This window comes from Ostrinia furnacalis, unplaced genomic scaffold (assembly GCF_004193835.3).
Source record: "Ostrinia furnacalis isolate ACB-3 unplaced genomic scaffold, ASM419383v2 OfSCF0389, whole genome shotgun sequence".
In the NCBI taxonomy this organism is placed as follows: domain Eukaryota; kingdom Metazoa; phylum Arthropoda; class Insecta; order Lepidoptera; family Crambidae; genus Ostrinia; species Ostrinia furnacalis.
Genome location: NW_021130628.1, coordinates 242,919 through 265,632, shown reverse-complemented (window position 1 = coordinate 265,632; position 22,714 = coordinate 242,919). Strand labels below are relative to the sequence as shown.

The 22,714-nt window shown below is 33.8% G+C and overlaps 1 protein-coding gene across 16 annotated transcripts in view; it reads left to right on the top strand.

Annotated features, from left to right (window-relative positions):
• Positions 1–1,595, top strand: part of LOC114362341 (mucin-3A) — a 110,385-nt gene extending 108,790 nt beyond the window's left edge. For all 16 annotated transcript variants that reach the window (XR_003656669.1, XM_028317706.1, XM_028317818.1 and 13 more), the window contains 2 exons: positions 801–920; positions 1,482–1,595. Coding sequence is in view for 15 of the 16 variants with exons in the window: in XM_028317706.1 (XP_028173507.1) it covers positions 801–920; positions 1,482–1,571 (210 nt within the window). In the remaining variant the exon portion in view is untranslated. The remainder of the gene's footprint in view (positions 1–800; positions 921–1,481) is intronic.
• Positions 1,596–22,714: the final 21,119 nt, after the last annotated feature.

Below are 22,714 nucleotides of genomic sequence, written 5' to 3'. Positions count from 1 at the left end.
GCACTTCTATCACCCACTACAATATTTTTTCATTTCAAGGGCAGATCTTCTTTCGACTTTTTCAGTTTTTGGGAATTTAAATAGATGAGGTGAATTTCACCAATAAATTAACTTAAAAAACCAGTTATTAGTTATAGATGCTCACTTGCATTAAATCTGTTTAAATTTTTAAACAGTAATAACGTGCAAATGAGCTTATAAAGAAAACTGATTTCTTAATTTTACTGTTACATCTGCCCTTTCTCATCCATGTCTAATTTTGCCTATCAATCCGGTCGAAGTCACGCTATGTGTGCTGATTTGAGTAATATTTCTTCAAGTAAGACACTGATTAAATGTTCCATAAGTTCGTCAAATAGTTTATCTCTCAGTATAAAGTAACAGAACTTCAGGATTGAAAACTGGTTTGTTTCAGTTGCATACGTTACGTTACTGAATGTAGGTACCTACTAAAATTTTGGAAAATATAAAATTGTTTGTGCCGGCTATGTAAGCTGGATTTATTATCAGCTGTTCGATTCCAACTAGTTACGAAAGTACTTTTGACTATAGAGCTCTTTTTCCTTAAGAGGTACTCCTCCTGAGGTAATCCTGGTACTTCTTTGACTAAATTACAGCTACGGTCTTTTCTTTTTTGTGTCTAATAATAACCTTTCCCAGTCTAAAATGGGACAAGTTTTCATAGCGAAGCATTAAAGATTATAATGGAACATTTAATACATTAACTTGACCATATCAGCACTATAGCGTGCCTTAGCCACCACTGTCGCTGTGTGTCTAACCGGACTGGTCTGGGCCAGGTCCCATTGGACCCCCCGAGGGCTGTGACGTCAGAGCAGACCCCGGGCCGGGGGCAGCTGGTGTCAGCCGCCATCAACGTCACTCGTGCCTTCTCGCAGTTCCTTGGAGCGGCCATACAGGTATACTTTGTTTTGGATTACTTCCAATTGGTTCGAATTCGATTTTTTTTGGATTGTTTTCTTTGGGGTATGTTTCGAGAATGTAATTTTTGAACTTTTGTCTTGTTTTGTGTTTTTGTATTATATTTTGTAAAGTTGATGTTCACAGGAATTCCAATTGGCAATATTTCGATTTGTCTTGCTTTTATCATTCAAAATTTTTAACGACAGTAATTGGCATTCACTCACTATTAATTTAGTCATAAATCTAACTTATCATGATCACTATTATGTTACTATTCATTAATTAGAAAACATTTACTGAAATAATCACAAAATATGATCATTTTTAAATCCTCCTTAGTTGAAATTTTTAGGTAGGTATCTTTTTAATGTTACCTACTCTTTTAAATAAAATTTATCAATCTTTTTTTGATGAAACCTATCGTATTACCGTATTTGATTTGGTAAGAAATACAGTATGTTAAAGTAACTATCTTAAAAGAAATGAACCTTTCCTTTGCCCATACCATTACCAAAACATTTTTTTTAAATTAAAACAATTTTTATTTAATTTTCCAGGGCGCGGCGCAGACGGTGCAGAACGTCATTCGGGCCGGGCAGCGCGCGGCAACGGACGTCTACGTTAGCGGGTCGGGCGGCTCCGGATAGATTGTTAGATAAAGCGATGAAAATGGCGAAACAAAATAAAATTAATGCAAAGATACAAAATATACGACATAAAAATCTAGTTAAGGTTTTGTTACAAACAGTATGTGGGATTCCCACTGTAGAATGTTTTTTAAATTGCCAAATATTTGTTGTAAAGTGAGGAGCCCATACCTCAAGGTTGGGTTTTTAGCAAGCTTTTCTACATAAGATAACATTTAGAAATAGTCACATTACTAGTTGTACACTAACTAATGACAAATAAATACAGCATGTACGTAACTAAGTTTTGTAGGCTTGCATTACAAGGACAATGTTTGTTTCGTGAAATTTTCATCGCAAAATAGGTTTATTGGACTCGAAAACTTTTACGAAAGTGTCATAGTACGCACTATGTGTTGAGTGCTCAAATGTAAATATAGTTGCTTGTACATTGTAATTAGGCAAGCCTCTGGCAGGCCAGATGTTTGGGACTTACGTTTTTGTATTTTTGTACCTATCGATTAAGTAGAGGTAGTATCGATTTCTTTTTCTTTCTTAGGTTCTTTAAAGACATTAATATTTTTCAGAAAAAAGCAAATATTAAATTAATCAATAGGTACTTAATAATTTTGTTTTGCCTGGATTTTTTAGGAAAGAAACGACTAACTTCTTTGACCTGGTAAAATACTAGTAACTTATTACATAATATTTCTGTGTGCTTAGTATTAAAATATAAGCAGTTACCTACATTATTTATTAAAACTGCTACTTAATATGTTTTGTATAAAATAGTCGTATTATCTATATAAATGAATAAATGTATCAAAATAAGATGCAATATTTAGTTGTAAGTCCGTCTTTAATCTTAAGTCTACATGTGCCATTCACGCACGTGAGTTTCCATATCTGACTCTAATTTTACTAACTATCTATCAACATACAAATATTTCAGAAATCATATTTTTGTTTTTAAGAGCTTTTAAAAGCGCCTAAAGCCCCGAACACACTAAGGAAAAAAAGAAGTATGAGTAAAATTTTTTCTGTTTTATTTAAACAGATTTATGCTACGCGCTATATTGGCACTTCAAATCAAACAAAATATTATCTTAAATCTACACAAGTGTATCTCTTTCAAAATAATCTTCTGAAATTCTTTCCTCATATTGTACTTTAGTGTATCGAAGGCTTTAAGTTCTAACTGATATTTTCTATAGCTCTATTTTTCGCCATGCATTATTTACCTCGCCTTGAAAAATCATGATTAGAGGAGTTACCATTTTGTCACTTTGTAGATAGGTTATTTTATATTTTTAATGTTTATGTATTTAAAATATTTGTTTTAAAAGAATATAGATTAGGCTTCAATTTATTTTCATTCGGTCAACGCTGCCTTTTTAATACTGACCTAAGAAAATAATATTACGTTACCTAGTTATTTTATTTTACTTCGCATAAGTATTTATTTTTTTACTTTGGACCACTATTATTTTGGTATACTAAGGATATTATGTGAGAATTAAATATGTATTCTCATGCATTATTCTTATTATCTTTTACGCCATTATAATTGCTTTATGGCTATTATATTAAAAACCAAGACTTCTTTAGACAATCATCACTGCCTTGTCAAGTTTTTAAAACTGTTTACCCCCTTTACTAAGAAAAAGTTATACGTGACTTGAACATCAGTTTAAATTGTCATTTTTGTAAGTTATACTTGGCTTGAACACTAGTTTAAATTGACATTTTGTATTTATACATGACATATGCCCGTTTTAACCATCAATCCCTGATTTTTAAGTGACCCCTATGGTAACACATAACATGAATTTTGTCACTTAAAAATTAGGGATTGATGCTGAAAACGGGCATTGAACACTTGTTTCAATTTCCATTTTGCATTATTTGTATTAAAATGTCATTTTAAACTAGTGTCCAACACTCATAAATAATTATATATTTTATAATCAGGATTAATGTTTAAAGCACAACTTAACAACATTGAAATTATGTTATCTTTTATAATATACTTCTTTTGTAAATGACCCAAAGCCATGGCGACTATACGAACTGAATACAAGTCTGTCATGTTGGGATTTTTTGTTTAAATTTAAAAATGATTTTTATATGATTTTAAGTGAACCCTGTGTATAAGCTAAAGCTTTTCTGAAAGCTCATTAATTTAGGTTTTAAATAAATAACTGTTGCTGCGGGGAGACGATGCAATGATGCATAATAAATTAATTTATAAAACATTTAAATGTATTTTATTCAATCCACTTAGAATTAGTTAAGTACCTACTAATATGCTACTTTTTTTACACACTATTAACTTTAACTGGTACCTCAATAGTTTGACGAAAAATTAACACTAAAGATGTCCTTATTAATTAATTATAAAAGATATCACTCGTCATGTCTGTGAACAGGCGCTGCTTTCGGGGACTGGTCAATCCAAGTTATTCAAATTTATGTATGCGAGTCATTTCTACTAGTATCTTAATATGTAAGTCTAGAAATTAGCACGTCACTACCTTGTTTAATATACCACGCAATCTTGTATACCCATTCTTATAAGATACACCATACAAGAATGCATGGTAAATTCAGTGAACTGCTCCTGAATCGAATGTACCTACTACTACTATTTCTATTTATTTATATTAACCGGCAGACAGTGGTGACTGAGTTTGTTGCGGCGCTTCTTCTCAGCACTTGCCAAATGTTGGTCTCGAAGCGCTGGTAGGGTAAAAAGATTATGAGACATGTAGAGGCTCCTTAAGAGCAAAATGACGATTTGTAAGAACTATTTATTAGTCCAAACAAATAAAGAAATTTTGACTTTGACTTTGACTTTGAATAAAATATTGTAACAGTTGCATTTCATGTTTAAAAAACATGATTATGTATTTAAAGTGAGTAAATTATACGTAATTAGTAAGTAACCCCTGAGTGAATTTCAAACGCTCTACATTCATCTATAACTTTAGCTTCTATCTCTACACAGGCGTTTGACATTTAAATGTTTATTTTATTATTATTTTCTTTATTAAGAAAAATAACTTAATAATAAGTTTAAAAAAAGATGGTGAATTTCTTATTTGTTATTTATAAATTATTAATATTTGATTAAAATGTTCAATCCAATCTACTATATTACTAATGGATATTAAACCAACAGTTCATTAACTGAATTGCTTAAGATTTTATGTTGAAATCCAAAAAATATACATTTCTTGCTGTAGAACTTCAATCATATTTATTTTAACCTATTGGTTAAAACTGAACCCAAAATTTTTTAGCCATTATTTCTCTTAGGATATGGACTGCCTCAAAATCAACTTATTATGGTGGAGTGAGTACATTATTAAGTAGCCAATTAATAACTTTAACTACTCTTCAATATTTTTTCACCTAACCTTGATAGCAAAACTTTGACAAGATTAGTGAAACAAACAATTTTTTGTGGTAATCTATAGTATCTAAAAATAGAATGCTTATTACATATTAAGTTTTAATATCATCAAATTATCCCACTTGTTTATTTCAAATCGTTCTTATAATTAAAACGTTGCTTAAAAATTTAATTAGAAACATGATTATATAGTTAAATAATAAGAAAATATATTAAGTTTTAGTTTTAAACCTAATTGAAATGTTGAATGGAATAGAGTCATCAATTATTTGTTATTTATACAGTTAAAAAACAAGTTTTTGGTGCCAAACAGTCTACAACTATTTTTAAAACTGTTAATTGATTTAAAATTGCCGTTGCAGTATTGTTAAAAGCCTCATTAATAGGTCGACTATTTCAAAGTAAGTTGGTAGGTAAGACTTTTTTATTCGAATGCTCTTTGGCGATAATTGAGCTCGGTTATTTAGTCGAAGGATTGGCAAGCTAAAGAGGCACTGCGCAGGGCACATAGTAGGTACGTAGAACTGACAGTCGATGGGGCAGCAAGGTTCTAGAGTTCGTTTGTTAGTTTTAGCCAAATGACGTCCACTGCTGGACAAAGGCATCCCCCAAAATTTTCCACAGTGAACGGTCCTGCGCTGCCCGCATCCAGGTTCTTCCCGCGACCTTTACCAGATCGTCGGCCCACCCAGTAGGAGGCCTGCCCAGTTGCCCACGCTACGTCTTCCAGTCCGTGGTCGCCACTCTAGAAGGTTCCGGAGTAGAGGCCACGTAACGAAACGCGCAGCGTGGACGACCCCATAAAAGTAGCAGGAAGGTGCTGGATGCAGACCTCCACCGACCGATCATCATAAAATCAAAATCAAAAATTATCTTTATTTGTACAGACTAATTAAATTAGTACTTACAAATCGTCAAATGCTCTTAAGGAGCCTATACATGTCTCATTATTTTTTTGCCCTACCAGCGAAACGAGACAAACATTTGGCAACTGCTGAGAAGAACCGCCCGCCGCAACAAACTCAGTCACCACTATCTGCCGGTTTCATCATGGAAGTCACTTCAAGCAGTTGACGCTCTATGGCTGAAAAGATGATGATGATGATGATGATGAAACTCGGTTAATGGTTAGACATGGTAGAAAATTATTGAAGCCACTGTCCGTTTCATGATTACCGCTGCACTATATAAATATCTATGCTTCAAATTTTTCTCGTGGTGAAGTAAAAAAGTAGAGTCACAACTTCGGGTGGAGTACCTAAGTTCTATACATAATGGTTTTGTTAATCTTATTATTACTAGCTTACCGGCCGCGGATTTGCCCGCATGGAAGTTTGTCTGTGACAGAAAAACTTTATCGCGCGCGTCCCTTTTTCAAAAACCGGGATAAAAACTTTTCTTTGTCATTTTTTGGGACTCAAACTATCTCTATGCCAAATTTAATCAAAATCGGTTTAGTGATTTAAGCGTGAAAGCGACAGAGACAGACAGAGTTACTTTCGCATTTATAATATTAGTATAGATTTTAATTTTTAATCAATTTTTTAATAGGTGAGAAGTATGCAAAATCTATTTTTGTGTTGGCAACGCGTCAGAAGTCTCAAGTCACCAGAGGGCAACAGACTTGTTTTTTAATTAATAAACGTATGTTGAGCTAATGACATGCCAATATGTTACATTTAATCACCAGCCATTAGAATCAGTTGAGGAAATAGTTACAGCTAATGAATTACAGAGCTAGTTATACCATTGACTATCTCTACATCGACTATTTGTATGTATGTATGTAATATTCTAAGCTTTGGGCAGGAGAGGGCAAAACCAGGGCAAACTTGAGAGTTACTAGATTTCTTGCATAAATAACCACAACACACATTCATCATCATCATCATTTCAGCCACAGGACGGCCACTGCTGAACATAGGCCTCCCCCAATGACTTCCACATAGCACGGTTGGTAGCGGCCTGCATCCAGCGTTTTCCTGCTACCTTTATACATCACTTATTTATCGGTCATTTGACGCCCTTCTCATTTACTAGAGGCAATTGGAGGATTTGGTCTACACCCTAGCCCAACGGGTTGGGGAGGCCTAAAGTTCACAAATTTGCCACATTGCCACATCCCCAATTCTTTTACACATTGTATAAACACATTTTGAGTAAGCGACTACAGTAAGACGATTATCACATTGCACCGCGCTCCGCCGTGGTTCGCGTGACTACATTTAAAGAATCCCACGCGCAGACGCGTTGTCAGTGTGTTGTGCCGCGCGTGTTTTCTATACAAACGGAGGTACTTGCATACAATGATTAAATCTGTCGTCCCGCGTACCGCGGCGAAGCGCGGTGCAGTGTGATAATCGCCTAACATCTACTGCAAGCTATGGGGCTATGAATGCCTTTATTAATAACCCATGCCAGTATCAATCCCCAAAAAGTATCCACGGAATGTCTAACTTATCATCAGTAGTATACAATATTAGTACTCAGGGACTATCATCATTCTCTAATGAACCGAAACCGACGTGACTTGAGCCACGCACAGAATCCATTAAGCCATTAGGGCATAAAGTTCAGTTACTACCCACTAATTGAACCCATACTAATACATCTCCAAGATTTAAAATGAGAATGAAGTGGAGCAATCGAAATAAATATACACGCAATCAATTGGTACTGTTATAGTAACAGTTGGTTTAATCGGTCGTGTATGAAAAAAATATTTTATTTCTTCCAACTAGATGAAAAATGCGGAATAACCGATAGTTTTCATTAGAGATCATTAAAAATATCTTGGTAGGAAAAGTTCTAATTATTTTATGTACTTTTGAAGTTATGATGAGTGATTTGATAGAAAATCTATTGATTTGATCGTGGTTCGCTTAATTCTTTGAATCGAGGAGTACTTTTTTAATTATGCTGTGGATAATTAACTACCGTTTTAAGCATACACGGTCAGATTAAAGCAGAAAAACTATTTCATTGCTCTGGTCGGTCTTTGCCAGTTTCTCGCCCGCAGGCCATCACATTCGCATTTGTTATTTTTATTGCTACAGAATATTACCCCCAATGAGTTGGAACGTACACCAGTCCAAAGTAAAGAATATCATGTTATCTAGAAATGAAAAAGTGTCCATGTCAATAGGTAGGTGAGGTAGGTATGTTTATGGTCGGTCTATTATGCAGTCGAAAACTACACAGCATATTTTGATTTTAATGTCAATGTTTGATAGCAAACTCTCAAATTAGTTCGATTAATTGTAATTAGTAATGTATTGAGTACGAGCTAAACCCGCGACCTCTGACATGAAGATGGATCTTTCCAAACAACTATAGTAGGTACTTATTTTTGCTATAGAAACCATTTTGTATAGTCTGATTTCGTAGCTACGCTACGAATATCTGTCACAAAAACTACAAAATGCTACTAAAATTTCGCCCAGGAATTTGCATTCAAAACTTCAGATTTATTTAAAAAGTGGATTACCTGGTTGAAATCGCTCAGTGGTGAAAATACTTTGATTTTGCCACTCAGTGTGTATTCTGTGATGAACAGTGTTGTGTACTGTATAATATTGGCGTATTAATATTAGATAATTAAGTTATGTAACACTTCCTTTTACTTTATCAAACAATAATAATAAATGCCTTCTTTTACTAGCAAAGCAGTGAAAGTTCATTAAAAAGTTCAAAAACGTTATCCTAATTAGATCTCCAAATAAAAGCCTATAGAAACAGCTAGACCTAACAAAGAACTAATTGTAGTGTTGATCTTTGGCAAAGATTTAGAAAACCATTTCTCATGAATAAAAAAACATTAAATTTTTGTATGTTTATTATTGTTTATAACGAATAAACTCCAAAAGTACTGAATCAATTTTGAAAATTCTTTCATCGTTAGAATGCTACATTATTCCTGAGTAACAAGACTATATTAGACCAAAATTAGCGCAGGAAAAGCCGCATGCAATAGCTAGTTTACAATAGGGAGTGATTTGAATGATTTTTTTTAATTTAGGTATAGTTTAGTTAAGTAGTTAAAATTTGTTAATATACCTAGTCCTAAGAAAAATATGTATGTAAACCCCTCTGTTTGTACTTGTGTCTGTCTTGATGGTTGTCCTAAATAAATAAATATTTAGTTGTATAAATAAAGTTATCTTGATCGCAGTTTACAATAAAGTTGTATAAATAAATACATTTTCAGTGTACGTTGCGCACGCGCCGCGTTCACTGCGGCCATTTATTCTGCACTTCATTTGACATCGCGATAAATGCGAGTGAAATTATAGTGATTGGCGCGAGATGTATGAGAGGTGTATGGGGGCAGCTGCAGCAGTTGCGAAATAAAATTACTAATACTCTACTTACGAGAATGTAAAGCGCTTGTCTAAAATAAATTGTTTACAATAAATATTTACAGACATTTGCTGGGGCTACAGCTTCAGGTAATTTTATAAAATTCATTAATACTCTACCTTGATGATTTTGTAAAAGAATCTTGAGAAAAAAATAAAGGGATCAAAACAGATATTTATTGAGATTTAAACTTTTATAAGGCTGGGTTGCACCACCAAACTTTGACCGTAACTATGATGATATCCGGTGTTTTTTGTATGGAGTTTGACAGTTTTTTGACGTTTGTCAAAGTCAAAGTAAGATGGTGCAACTCAGCCTAAGAGTAGGTTAAACTTTGAACTAATCATTTTATGACAAAAACACAGTTTTCCAGTTAAACACTACCTATTACCTGCACGCTAAAGGTATTTCAACGTATGCAATTTTAAGAAAATGAAAGAAATTCTATACGATTTAGAAAGATACTAGTGTAACTGGTAAATGAAACTATAATGTACTCTTCTAGGAGCTAAATCTCCACTACCTCAGTACCATACATAAAGTATTATCGCTATGACAAACAAAATGGGACCACAAATTCAATTATACTCAGAAAAAAGAAACAATTATCAAACTAAACGATACAGACAAAAAATATAAGCCCCATGCGGTTACATTACGTGCACCATATCCGTATTGAGGGTAATCACTATGGAAAATGCTACTTATCTCTATAATGACAAGTACGTGAAATAATAAATAATTCATTTGGGCTTTTCCTCTGATGTTTTTGTTAAAAATCGGATGCCGGATCTGTAGTTTGACCGTCAGAACGATTTCCGAACGTACGAGTGGTACTCGATAGTGAAAATCGATTAGGAACCTCTTGCATAATCAAATAAAAATCGTTTATATGCAAGGGTTTTTACAATTGCGTGAACGGTATTAGAATTCAAATTAAGATTGATCTAGAGGCATCTCATTTCAGAAGAAGCAAGTATTCGAATCAAGTGAAGGGCAGATCTTATGATAAAGTGGCTCTACAATGGCATATAAATTGTAGGTTCAAATTGCTGTAATGTAAATTGTATTAAACGTATTAAAGAGTCCATCAGAGTTTTTATGTTAAACATAATTTTGTTTTTTTTCAACCGAGTGTTCTCCACTGCTGGAAAAAGGCTTTCCCTCAAGGATTTTCACAAGAAACCGTCCCACACTACACGCATCCAGGTGCTTTTCGCGACCTTAATTATATCGTTGGTCCACCAAGTGACATAAACACAAATATTTTTTGCAAATAAGTCACGTTGTGGAAACCCTTGGGGGAGACCTTTGTCCAACAGTGGACGTCAATTGGCTGAAACGAACAAACGAAGTCATTTTAGTTAAAATATGAGATTTAATTAGTAAAAGTATTATGCATGTTTCGTGGCTCTTGTGGTACGGGTCTCTAACTAGTTAGCGGTATCAATGGCGGTATCAATCGATCAAGCTTTGACGCAAGACGTCACTTTAAGTTAGCGCAGAGTAGAGACACTTCTTGGAACAATTCGTCACGACTGATACTTGAGCCACGAATTAACTAACTAGTCGTTCCCAAACTTTTTAACAGAGAACCCCTTAAAGAAAGCTTTAAAGAGGGTTTAAACCTCCCTCTTAAGATCCCTGGTGCCACATGTGCCACTTGCGTGTGTGCCATTTGCACATTTTTTATTCGTTTTCCGTATAAAATTCAGTCTGACCTACAGAATTTATGAATTTTTGAGGTGTGGGTCTCGCTATTAACGCATAATAACACGCACATGATTAATAGCATTTTGTTGTTCTAGACCCCTGTCATAATACAACAGGAACATACTTATTTACCGACGATCTGGTGAAGGTCGCTGGAGGTGCCTGGATGCGAGCGGCGCAGGACCGGTCTTTGTGGAAATCCTTGGGGGAGGCCTTTGTCCAGCTGTGGACGTCTTTCGGCTGAAACGAACGAACGAATGAACGAACGATACTAATTTACTACATAATATTTTGTTGCTCAAAGAACTCCTGAGATATGCTCGAAGACCCCAACGGTCTATATAGAAGGTTGGGAAACACTGAACAAGGAACAGAGACTGTACTGCGTATTTAGGTACTGGTCAAAATTATTCTTTTCAGTAATGCAACCTTGAGAAAGTGGTTTAAGTCGTCATCTGGTTTGCTTTACCAGTAACTACAAACAGCTATGCATTTAATAAATATCTTTAGAACATAATAATATGTTGATTCCTGCTTCTAAAGATATTTAACAGGATTTAATTTATCAATTATTGCTATTTTTATATCTATTTTATTTAAAGTCCATTATAGTTAATTGTAAACATTTACTATCACCAGCACATGAAACTTATAGATACATCATACGTTTTACAAAGGCCTATGAATTTCTACAAAATGGAAACCCTCCAACTTGAACTCGTCAATTTCCATGAAGTCTTACTAGTGGTCGCTCGAGAACCTGAATTCCCTTGACTTGCCTTATTTTACCACCATAATTCATCCATGTGCGAAAAAATTTCCACCTTCTTAAAAAAAACTTTTACATCAGGATAAAACATTTATGTGTTAAGTTTAGTGAGTAGCATTCTTGCTAATCGAAAATCGGTTCTATTTAGGGTATTTTTCATATTTAATATAAAAAAGCGTATGAAATTTTTATACAGAGGCAGCTTTTCACCAAACATCTAAGCAAAAACAATTTACAAAAAATTGGTAGAGACTGAAAACTTTGTTGTTGCACTTTGTTTTTCCTTGCTCTACTATATTTTTCATCACAAAACGTTTTGCGACTGTTTCGTATATTATTCTATTGTCATTTTAAATGTTGCAATTATGCAATCCATAATAGCTTATTTTTTATCTGATTTTATAATAATTACTTTGATGTTTGACTGTCAGCGCTGTATAAAAATACATATAAAAAGCAATCCAAAGTTAACTTTTAATTAAGCTAATTGGAAAACCTTTTTGTGTCGCCACCTATATACTTGTCTCCACTAGGTAGGTACTATTTCATTGGAAAATGCAAAAAAATCTCCGTTCGACCACAGCGATTCGAAGTAGAGTAAAGTAGGTCGGCTCGATCGGGGGACTTCGGGCGTTCTCGGCTTTCTTCGTGAGCGCTCGGTTTACTGCGTGCGCGCTTAGGCGCATACACCATTGACGCCGCCCCGGTCGCAGTCGCGTCAAAGTATCGGAGAATTTTCCCCTAAATTACGTCACGGGATGAAAACATACACCGCGAATCACGCGCAAATTATGAACTGAACCGCACACTGCTAAAACTTTTGTTATTATTATTATCGCTCACAAAAAACTGAATAAACTACAAGTGAACCGTGTTGGACTGTTTGAAAACATGTTGTGGGAGTCTACTTTTCTCGAGGAGCCAGATACGGTGAGTTACTTTATTGTATATTGTAAATTCCAATTAAATATTAACTGTGCGTATCTAAATCGATTATTAATATGCTTTTGAATTATGAAACTGAGCCGGTTCCGCACACACTGACAGCCGTCGCGGACGGGCCACGCGTGTGTGCGTAACTTTCTAGTTTTCGCTCGGGCGTATTTACATCGGACGTGCACAGTTTTTCATAATATAAAACACATGGAAGCGTTTAAGGGGTTTTCGTGTAAATATTCATCACACACCACACGTTCGCTGGTTAGAATCGCGATTGAATGTAAATAAATACGGTTTTGAGAGACGTGTGTCACGATTCTAGGCTTGCTATGAAAATTCTAATGGATTTACTTAAAAGCTCTGGGAAAATGCCACGGTCACATTTGCTGGAAGCTCTATTGTTTGTGCAACATAATGTATGTGTTAAACCTAATTAACACGGTGTAAGAACACGTTTCGAGTCTGTTTCTCTAGTTATATGCCATTAAGTTATTTTTTGTCTTGGTGCCAGGTGTGTTATCTTCAACGCTTGTTTGATCTAAGCTTTCAGGTTTAGCAGGTTTTGGGAGGTTTAATTTGATGCATATTGACCATTTATGACGAATAATTTAACAATAATCGTATTTAAAGTCGTCGAGATTCAATAAAGGCAATAGTTAAGATACAAAGGTATCTAACCCGCCGTGGCAACAACGCTATCTTGCCCACCTTGATGACGCCACGCCACGCGCCACGCGCCACGCCACGCGCCACGTCATTGCAAATACAGTTCAAGTATCTTTTGTTATGAACGTAGAAATAAGTAATTTATCCAAGCTCATCCTCGTGAAAAGAACTTTAAGTAGGTAAAGACAGCAACATTATCAGACTTTTCGTTGCAAAATCACTTCTATGAAAAGAACAAAAGAGGCCAAAGTGTTTAGTTTAACGTGCGGTCGACTGTACTTTGTAGGTCTAAAGAGGTAATAGTACCGTCAGTATAAAAATTAAATTATAGTTTTGTTTTTCTTTATTTTTTTCTAAAAAATAACTTTTTCAGTATCTGTATTTTCTTATTGGTGCTGACTGTACCTACACACGGCATCTGTCCATGTTTGTCTAATCATTAATTGACCATTTGGCCAAGTTTATTGACCTAACTAAGAACAAAATTTAAGGTGCGTCCACACATTGGACTATTATTTCCAAGTTTGGCCCCAACAGCTTTTTATTGTACCAAATGGCTATCACACATTGGCTCCAATTATAGCAATCATTATTTGTCAGACGTAGGTGAACCTAAATGGGCAATGTTTTTTATCAAAACAATTTTATTCTTATAGTGCTCGTGCATTCACTCACTTCAGTTAGTAATTCACTCGCTATTCTTTTCGCGCTTAATCAATATCCCGCCATATTGGATTTATTACTAGATGGTGGGATCCTTGCCTTATTAGGTACCTAATGTTCAAACTCGATACACACACACTATTGGTTCCAAGATTGTAAATATTGGTACAACATAACCGATGTGTGGACGCGGCTTTATACTATGAAGCTTAAGCTAAATGTGCTAAGAAATCGAAGAAACAAAAGGTTTTCATTTTCACAGTCAAACATTGGCCTTAGTTTGGTCAAGCTTATTGTTTCAGCTGTAGCTTGCTGTGTCAGAATTATACATAACTAGCGGCCGCCCCGTACTTCGTATGCGAGGATCCCGTTTTACCCCCTTAAGGGCTGAATTTTGCAAAATCCCTACCTACATTCTAAAAGGAAACCACATGCAAAATTTGAGACATCTAGAACTTGTAGGTAGTTTCAGAGATGAGTGAGTCCGCCTTTTTAAATATACCTTTCCGCCCGCGGTTTCGCCCGAGTGGAATTTTTCGGTTTTTTTAATAACCTATGCTCGGTAATAATGTGGCTGTCTATTAGTGAAATAATTTTTAAAATCGATTCAGTAGATCCCGAGATAACCTCATACAATTTAACAAATATACAAACACACATATTTTACCTCTTTATAATACAAAATATTAGTATAGATAAGCTAACTCTACTAAAGCTTAAAAAACGTATAGTCTTATTTGCCATAATATTGCTACGAATATTTGAGGTTATTACCGCCAACACAAAGGACTTTAATCCTCATCAATCTCAAATCCTAAAATAACCTTCCGAGACCCTTTATTCTTCCAATTTTATTACGTGTTTGTAAAATACGTACAATAGACAAATTGCCTGAAGGCAAAAGGAATTAGGCAGCTGAAAACAATGAAAAGATCTTCCCAAAGTCTGCACGAACTTGTAAAGCGACCTAAGGAACTCTTATAAGACTACTTGGAACTTATAAGACAACTAAAGAACACTTATTAAGGTAACGATCTTGGGACAATGAACATTATATCCCAAAAAATACAAATACACTCTACTCCATAAACTAACTAACCATAAACTTTATAACATTTTGAAGAATATAGTATTGGTCTAAAATAAAGAACAATTATTGAAATAAGGGTCAATATGGGTAGATATTTTGGGCAAATACCTAACAAACCCATTATCAAGATAAATAAATACAGTATACTTTATTAATGATTTTTCTATAAAAATATATTCATGGGTTTAAGTGCTCACTGTACTTTGACTCTACATTTTTTATACACAGTTTACTTTTCCTAGGTATCAAAAGAATAAGAATTAAATAGTACTTATAATATCTTTTATATAATCTTTTTTGATTAAGTATTTATTTATCTATTGGTAGTTTTATCACATGATTCATTCAGAAGCGGTTTACTACATTATTATCAATTATCACGGCAAGTTTGTTTAAAAATATCATCTAGCTAGGTAATAATCTTGCTTGATCTTTTCTCCAATAAAGTAATTAAACAGGTAATGACGTCATTAAGTTTAGTTTTAATGTCACCGTTTGCTTTTACTTGCCGACAGTATTCAAGACGGTGTTTAGTCAGTTAGTACTAAACTAACTGGTTTTATGAAAGTTTAGTGGCATGTTAAATGAGTATGTTTTGTATAAATGCTTATTTTTGTACATTAGCTTCATTTTGGTTGCTCTTACGTAAAAAAATGCGCATTTTAAAGGGTTTATTTACATGCATGAATGCAGTAACTTAGAACAATAGATAAATAATTTATTAATTTTTTCGTATAAATTGTAGAGTTTGTAGAGTAGCTAACAAATAGTAAATGTTTGACTTAGTTTAATATTTGTGACAAATTAATTTATATGAGTTTATTTTTTTAGTTTATTAGTAATTTGTTATTACACAAATTACTAATATGTACTCCCGTTAGCCTCTCGTACTAAGCTAAATACTTGTATCACGAGTGAGCTCACCACAATAGTCGAGCGGCGGCGGGGAGGGACCGAACCCGCGTTCCCCGGATCACAAGTCAGCCAGTCCGACCCCTTCACCGTTCGGCTATCGTAGCTTCAAAAAAATTAAGAGATAATTTACGCAAAGCAAATAGATGCCTTGACTTTAACTTAACTAACCGTACTGCTATACAATAATAGCAAAAGTTTTTGCTATAATGCCTTAAAAGTACATTTATTATGTTTTATAATTAATTTAGTAAATACAAAAACCGTTAATGGCACGTCCCATTACACTGTGTAGGTAAAAAATATACAGCAAAAAGTTAAAGTATGTTTGTTACGATGATCTCAGTAGCTCTAACCGATTATTGCAAAACGTGGAGCCACGTAAATAGGCAATTAAACTAATTAATGTTTACACGATAATTCAAATTGATAAATAAAGCTACAACGCAATTTGTAAACATATTTATTTGTACTATGAACCGTTTGGTATAATTACGAGAAAATACATTTAATGCGTATAATTGTGAGTGCGTTTACTGTTTTCTCTACATTTCTACTGATATTAGTCATCGATTCACTTAACCAAAACAAAAACTTGAATAACGATATTTGAAATAAAACATAATTTTCTTTATTTTCATCATGCAAAAATCTAAATTTGGACAGGTTGTTGATAAATGTTATAAAATTCTGTTAATTTTTTCAAAGGTTTTGAAAATTTAAGTAACAAATGATCATTGTATGAAAAAACAAAAGCCTAGACTGAAATATCATACCTGATAACTACTCTCATTTATTCTAAAACTGAACTGAACGAATAAAAAATTAAAAAAAAATTGGTAATACTGAAAGATGGTTAAAAAGTCTCATTTTTTAAAACTCGCACACTGACTGATGTTAAAATATTGTCTATCTAATTGTTGTGAGTAGAAGATTCTCGACGATAATCACTTAAATGTAATATGCCGTTAGGCTAATTAAGTGACTAAAATAATTAATTATAGGCAGCAAATTGCATCTGCTTATCGATTGTTTATTATGTCTCATCAAATGTAAACATTAGTTATGATGACATTTACGCCCAACAACGTCACTTATATTAGCTAACTCAAGCTAACTCCACAGCACATTATACTATACATTATTAGTTGTAAAAAAGAACCTATTGCAAACTAGTTAAGTATACACTTTATTCTGATGTGCCGTATCGTCCCTATACACTAAAGACTAAAATTTCAGGCATCTATATCTATAAAACCAAAAGGTTGACTGATTGACTGACTGACTCACTTACTCATCACGAATTCTCAGAAATTACAAGTGCTAGGAGTCTTAAATTTTACATGGGAGTTTAGAACGTAGGTACTCACTAAGACGGGATTTTGCAAAATTCAACCCCTCAGGTGGTAAAACGGGATTCAAGCGAACGAAGTCGCGGGCGGCCGCTAGTCTACTAATAAAAGTGGAAAGTACCTAGTTAATTGGGAAACGCAAAAAGAAAACGGACTGTTATTTCAAGATGATTTAACTTATTTATTTTATGATGGAAGAATATAAGAAGACCATAATTCCATCGTCTTATCTCAATGAAGCAATATGTCTTGGCGAAATACCAAAGTTTTTGTTTACGTTGACTCATGCTATCCTATAGAATGTACCTACTTTATGAAGCGTTATTTGATTTGTGAGTCAACTTCGGAAAAACAGTTGAAAGAAACTAAAAACCCTTTCATCTATCTATCATGAAAGATCAGCATTGAAGATAGATTATACATATAAATATTTACTTATTTGCACACCACACTTCAAAGATTTTGTTGTATTTAAGTCTTAGGGTAAATTTTAATAGAGCCCCAAAGGTGAGCAAAGGTTTTTTATGTCCTCACTACTATTTTTGTCCAATACCAACATTTGTCACCACAAAAAATGGTCTATACGAGTATTTATCCGCGAAAAGGTGTCACAAACATAATTAGAGTGTGAACTTTAGGAACATACGTCATCAATTGCGACGTAATGACCAATTTCCAGAAAGAAATTGTGAAATAGTGTTTACAAAAATATTACCAAGCCGAGTTGTGTAAAAAATATAAAAGCTAGACAAATAGAGCGTAAAATTGATGATGACGAGTGCATACAAATCATCATAGATTGTGAAATACATGTTCTTCAGTCTTTCACCAATAATATAGCATAATAACGGTAAACGTTCGTCTAATAAATAAGATTCTAAAGGTGTATGGATGAAGTCATAATACTTAAATCGATAAATTGTATTGTTTTTGTATCTAACGAGACTTTGGGACTTTCCATCAACATTTATCTTCCCTTTGTAACTATGCAATAACACGTAATTGCAGCATTCCACTCAAGCTCTTTTATATAAGACGGATTACAACACATATTATCTTAAATAAAATATTTAAAGTAGATAACCTAAAACATAAAAACTCAAAAAAGTCAAGAATAACGCTGTGAAAAACAAAACATTTTTGAGTAGGAAAAAACAATTTTTTATCAAGACTAAAATATTTTTAAACTATAATAGAATATTAAATACTTACGTTTGATTGTCGATCTTCTAAATATAGAAACAATCATTTCGGTCGACCGAGATCGATTCGAGTGGCATCATTTACTATTTAATTCAATTATGTGTTGTTTACAACTATAACTGATTGATAAATAAATAAAAAATAATCTAACTAACGTCAGTTATCACCGAATCATTGCGCAACATTGCTGAAAACAAAATAATTCGATACTTATTATGCCTTAATGATCTATAGATCTCTAATTATGGGTGCTATAACTGTACAATAATTACGTGTTTCAACCGCTAAACGCGCCTAATTAATTTTATTGGCTCGATTTAACTTAGATATTGTTTATTGTTTTTCCATTTTTAATTGAAAGAAAAACTCCCAACTGTTTTCTGCCAATTAAATAAAATAGAAGTTGTATTAATTGAGAATAAAATATTTTATTCGTTAATTAGGAACGATTTCATTGTTTTTATTTTGATAAGTCACCATTGCAGTGTGGAATGCCATTATTATATTCTAATAGGGTAATCAATTCATATATATATATAATTTATACATAAATCATAATTTTAAGATACCCCACATAATACAACTTTCTGTCGGTAGTTTGGTCGGGCATGTATGAAAATTCGCAATTTTAGAATACATAGCTTGCTATCGGTCGATTCTGTATACAAATTGAAAGCCTACTAAGTCTGTAATTGCAGTGTGTGGTGAGACTTATAAAAACACAATATTGGTTAAATATATTAGAGCGATAAAATCGCATCAAATTTTATATTTACTACGTTGATTTTTATAAAAATGCTTTGTGCAATAAGCACATTATGATGAACCATGAAAGTAATTAATAAGCAATGTAGACGCGATAGCCGCAGCTTGTAATGCGTGGCCGCACATTATTACTTCAATTACCGCGCTTTCTGCGCAACCTGCCGGCTGACGGTAGAGACGGGAATGGTAAAATAATACCCTTTCTTTCGATATCTTCGTCATTAATTAATCACTTATGTATTGCAAATATGTACCTATTTCAAACACTCGATCGCTAAATAACTAACACAGTGTATCATAGGGTCACGTCGCCTGTTAGCGTCCCAACCTATTCACATCCAATAAAAAAATTAACAAAAAAATAAATTGTTTTAATTGAATAATTAGAAAGTAATTTAAAAATAAACCAAAAAGCCCAAGTGGCCTTAGACTTTTGACAGATAAACTCACTTCCCGAAGACCTTGCTTCATCAATTCTATTTGAACAATGCAGTTGATATATCTTAGTCTATGATCAAAGTTACTTCCGGCATTGTCTGCTTAAATCACTAGGGTCAACGAAAATAAATGTTAATCAATTATTCAAGCACGATCTAAAGAAAAAAAAACTGGTTTTTATACACTTTACTATTGATAGGGACATGTGGTGTAAAAACCTATAATGTGATTTTAAGTTAAAATAAGGTGTTTATTTTTATCGATATTTTGATGATATTTTTAGATATTCAATAAATCATTACCAAGTCGATCTACTATCATTAGGTGCGTATATTTTGAGCACAACTACTTATTATTTTTCATGTTACAGATATTACCTACGTAACTAATCGAAAAATCCTTTCTGATTTTTAGGGTTCCGTACCTCAAAAGGAAAAAACGGAACCCTTATAGGATCACTTTGTTGTCCGTCCGTCCTTCTGTCAAGACCCTTTATCTCAAGAACGCGTGAACGTATCAAGCTGAAATTCACATGAAATACTCAGGTCTATTGTCCCTTTAAGCTGTGAAAATATCAAACTTCTAAGCCAAGCCAATCAAAAGATACAGCCGATTATGTCGATATTTTCAACAAATTTTCGACACTCGCAAAGGAATCAAAACCTACAGGATACTTCCCGTAAACTCAGAATCTTGAAAAAATAGTTTTATAAAACGTCAACTAAGTTGGTTAGGTATTTGTATTGTAGATACTTATACACCGTGTTACTTTGCATTCTTGCCATATTGACAGAGATAAAAGTAGGGAACAATACCTATTATTTAAGATAAACAAGAGACTCACATAAAGAAAGAAGTGGAAAGGCTTTATTTTCTGAAATAAACATGTTGACGTTTTCTTAAAGCGTGCGGTATGAGTGCTCCTATTTATTGGCCATAACATTTTTATCTTAGGTTTAACAAATTTTTAAACTTCATCGCAATGTTTTAACATATTTTAAGTAAAACTTCCTCGATTTTTGTTAAGATTGAAGCAAGGATCACTCAATCCACATGCACATCTACAATTTACGAAAAAATCACGCGTGACGCATAAACGTCAGTGGGCAGTCAACTGACATAGACCCGGCGTCTACGAGTGCCAAAGCACGACTGATTTATGCCATTTGATGCACCCGATTTTATAGTATTTTCAAATTAATTTTTCATTTGAAGATTGAAGATTGATATTTTTTCTTTTTCACACTATAATAGTACTATGTTTCTTCTTAAGTATAAAGTAGTTTATGTTGTCAAATGACTTTTAGATTATGAGATGTGACCTGTTTTNCATGAACGCGTAGAGATATTAAAGTTGAAATTCATATCAAACACTTCTTAAATCTAATTGCCTCTAAACTGTGAGAAATTCTAAATCAACGCAAAAATTCAAAACGCTGAGGTAGGTACCTACCTATAATGCAAATATAGGAAAAATAAATAAATAAAAAATAATCATACCGCATATTTTTTTTTTATAAAACTCCGGACTTTGACGTAATTTTGGTTTAAGTGAAATGAATGGTGTCCATTGGCATAGCTACAGGTTTTACCTTAGAATACTTGTTTTATATTTGTAGATAGTTACCCTGCCTAAAAAAAAACCCTAGCTACGCCAAAGCTAGCGTTATTTGATAAGGATCAGATATAAACACAAAATAATCTTGCGTGCATACCAATGTTATTTATACCATTTTGCAAGGGGAAAGGGATTTGTGGTTAGCCCTGACTACTTAAGGACAGGAAAAAATCAAATGATACCGCGAGCTAACTACGAACAGCGCCATCTATTGACAACCGTGTGAACTACGTAGTGTCGTTGCTCGGTGATAGGTGTTGCTGATTGCAGCTCATTGTTACAATACTTTTTATTAAAATCGGATTTTATTCCGGAGGTTTTACAATTTCTTACTACTTTCGCAAATCATTACAAATGAAGAAAGGAATTTACGGTGTGGTACCCTCAATGTACAATTAGATTTCGAGCGATACCACTTTTAAGTAGTTACTTTCCCCATTGTAATGTTATGAATTTCATTTTGCAATAAAAATACCATAGTTATGACTCGATTGTCGTAATGAACGAACTTTGTAAACCTTGCAGGTTTGTACGGAACCCTCGGTGCGCGAGTCCGACTCGCACTTGGCCGGTTTTTACTATGAATCTGCCCAGTGGCAAAATCAAATTACGAATTTGTACTATGATAACCAGACTTTTTCCAATATTAAAAGGGATTTTAATAACCGATAAAAACTCAAAATTAATTCAATTTGTTAGCATTGATGTTATTGGCATAGACACATCGAGAATTTAACATTGCAGATAATACGCATATATGTAAGTAAAACTTTACAAACGAACTACTACAGTACAGTATATGTATAATTATAATCCAATAATTGTGGCACACTATTATCTGTATGACAGCGTCAGAATCAAGGCCTTCACTTAGTACTTGAACAAGAACTCGGAAGTTTGCCCTTTGAAGGTCGAAGCCCGCAAAAAACTAGTTGGTCAAATGGTAAACAACTTTGAGTAGTGTACAGTCCACTGTAGAAATAAAAACAATATTCCACTATGTCGATATACCAGTTCAATAAAAAATCTCGCTTGATTTTGAATCTTAAACTAGAGGCATAAAACGCAAAATACATGGCTTCGACTCTACCACAAAAGACTAAAGAAGTTACGAATTTATGCTGCCAACTGTTCGCTGCACGAAGCTATAAAAAATGGATCTGGCTTTATGTCGAACCAGATATAACTGGCTGGCGAAAAAAAAACACATAGCGACAAGATAAAAAGAACATAATCATATGGCGCAAAATTACCAGTTTCGT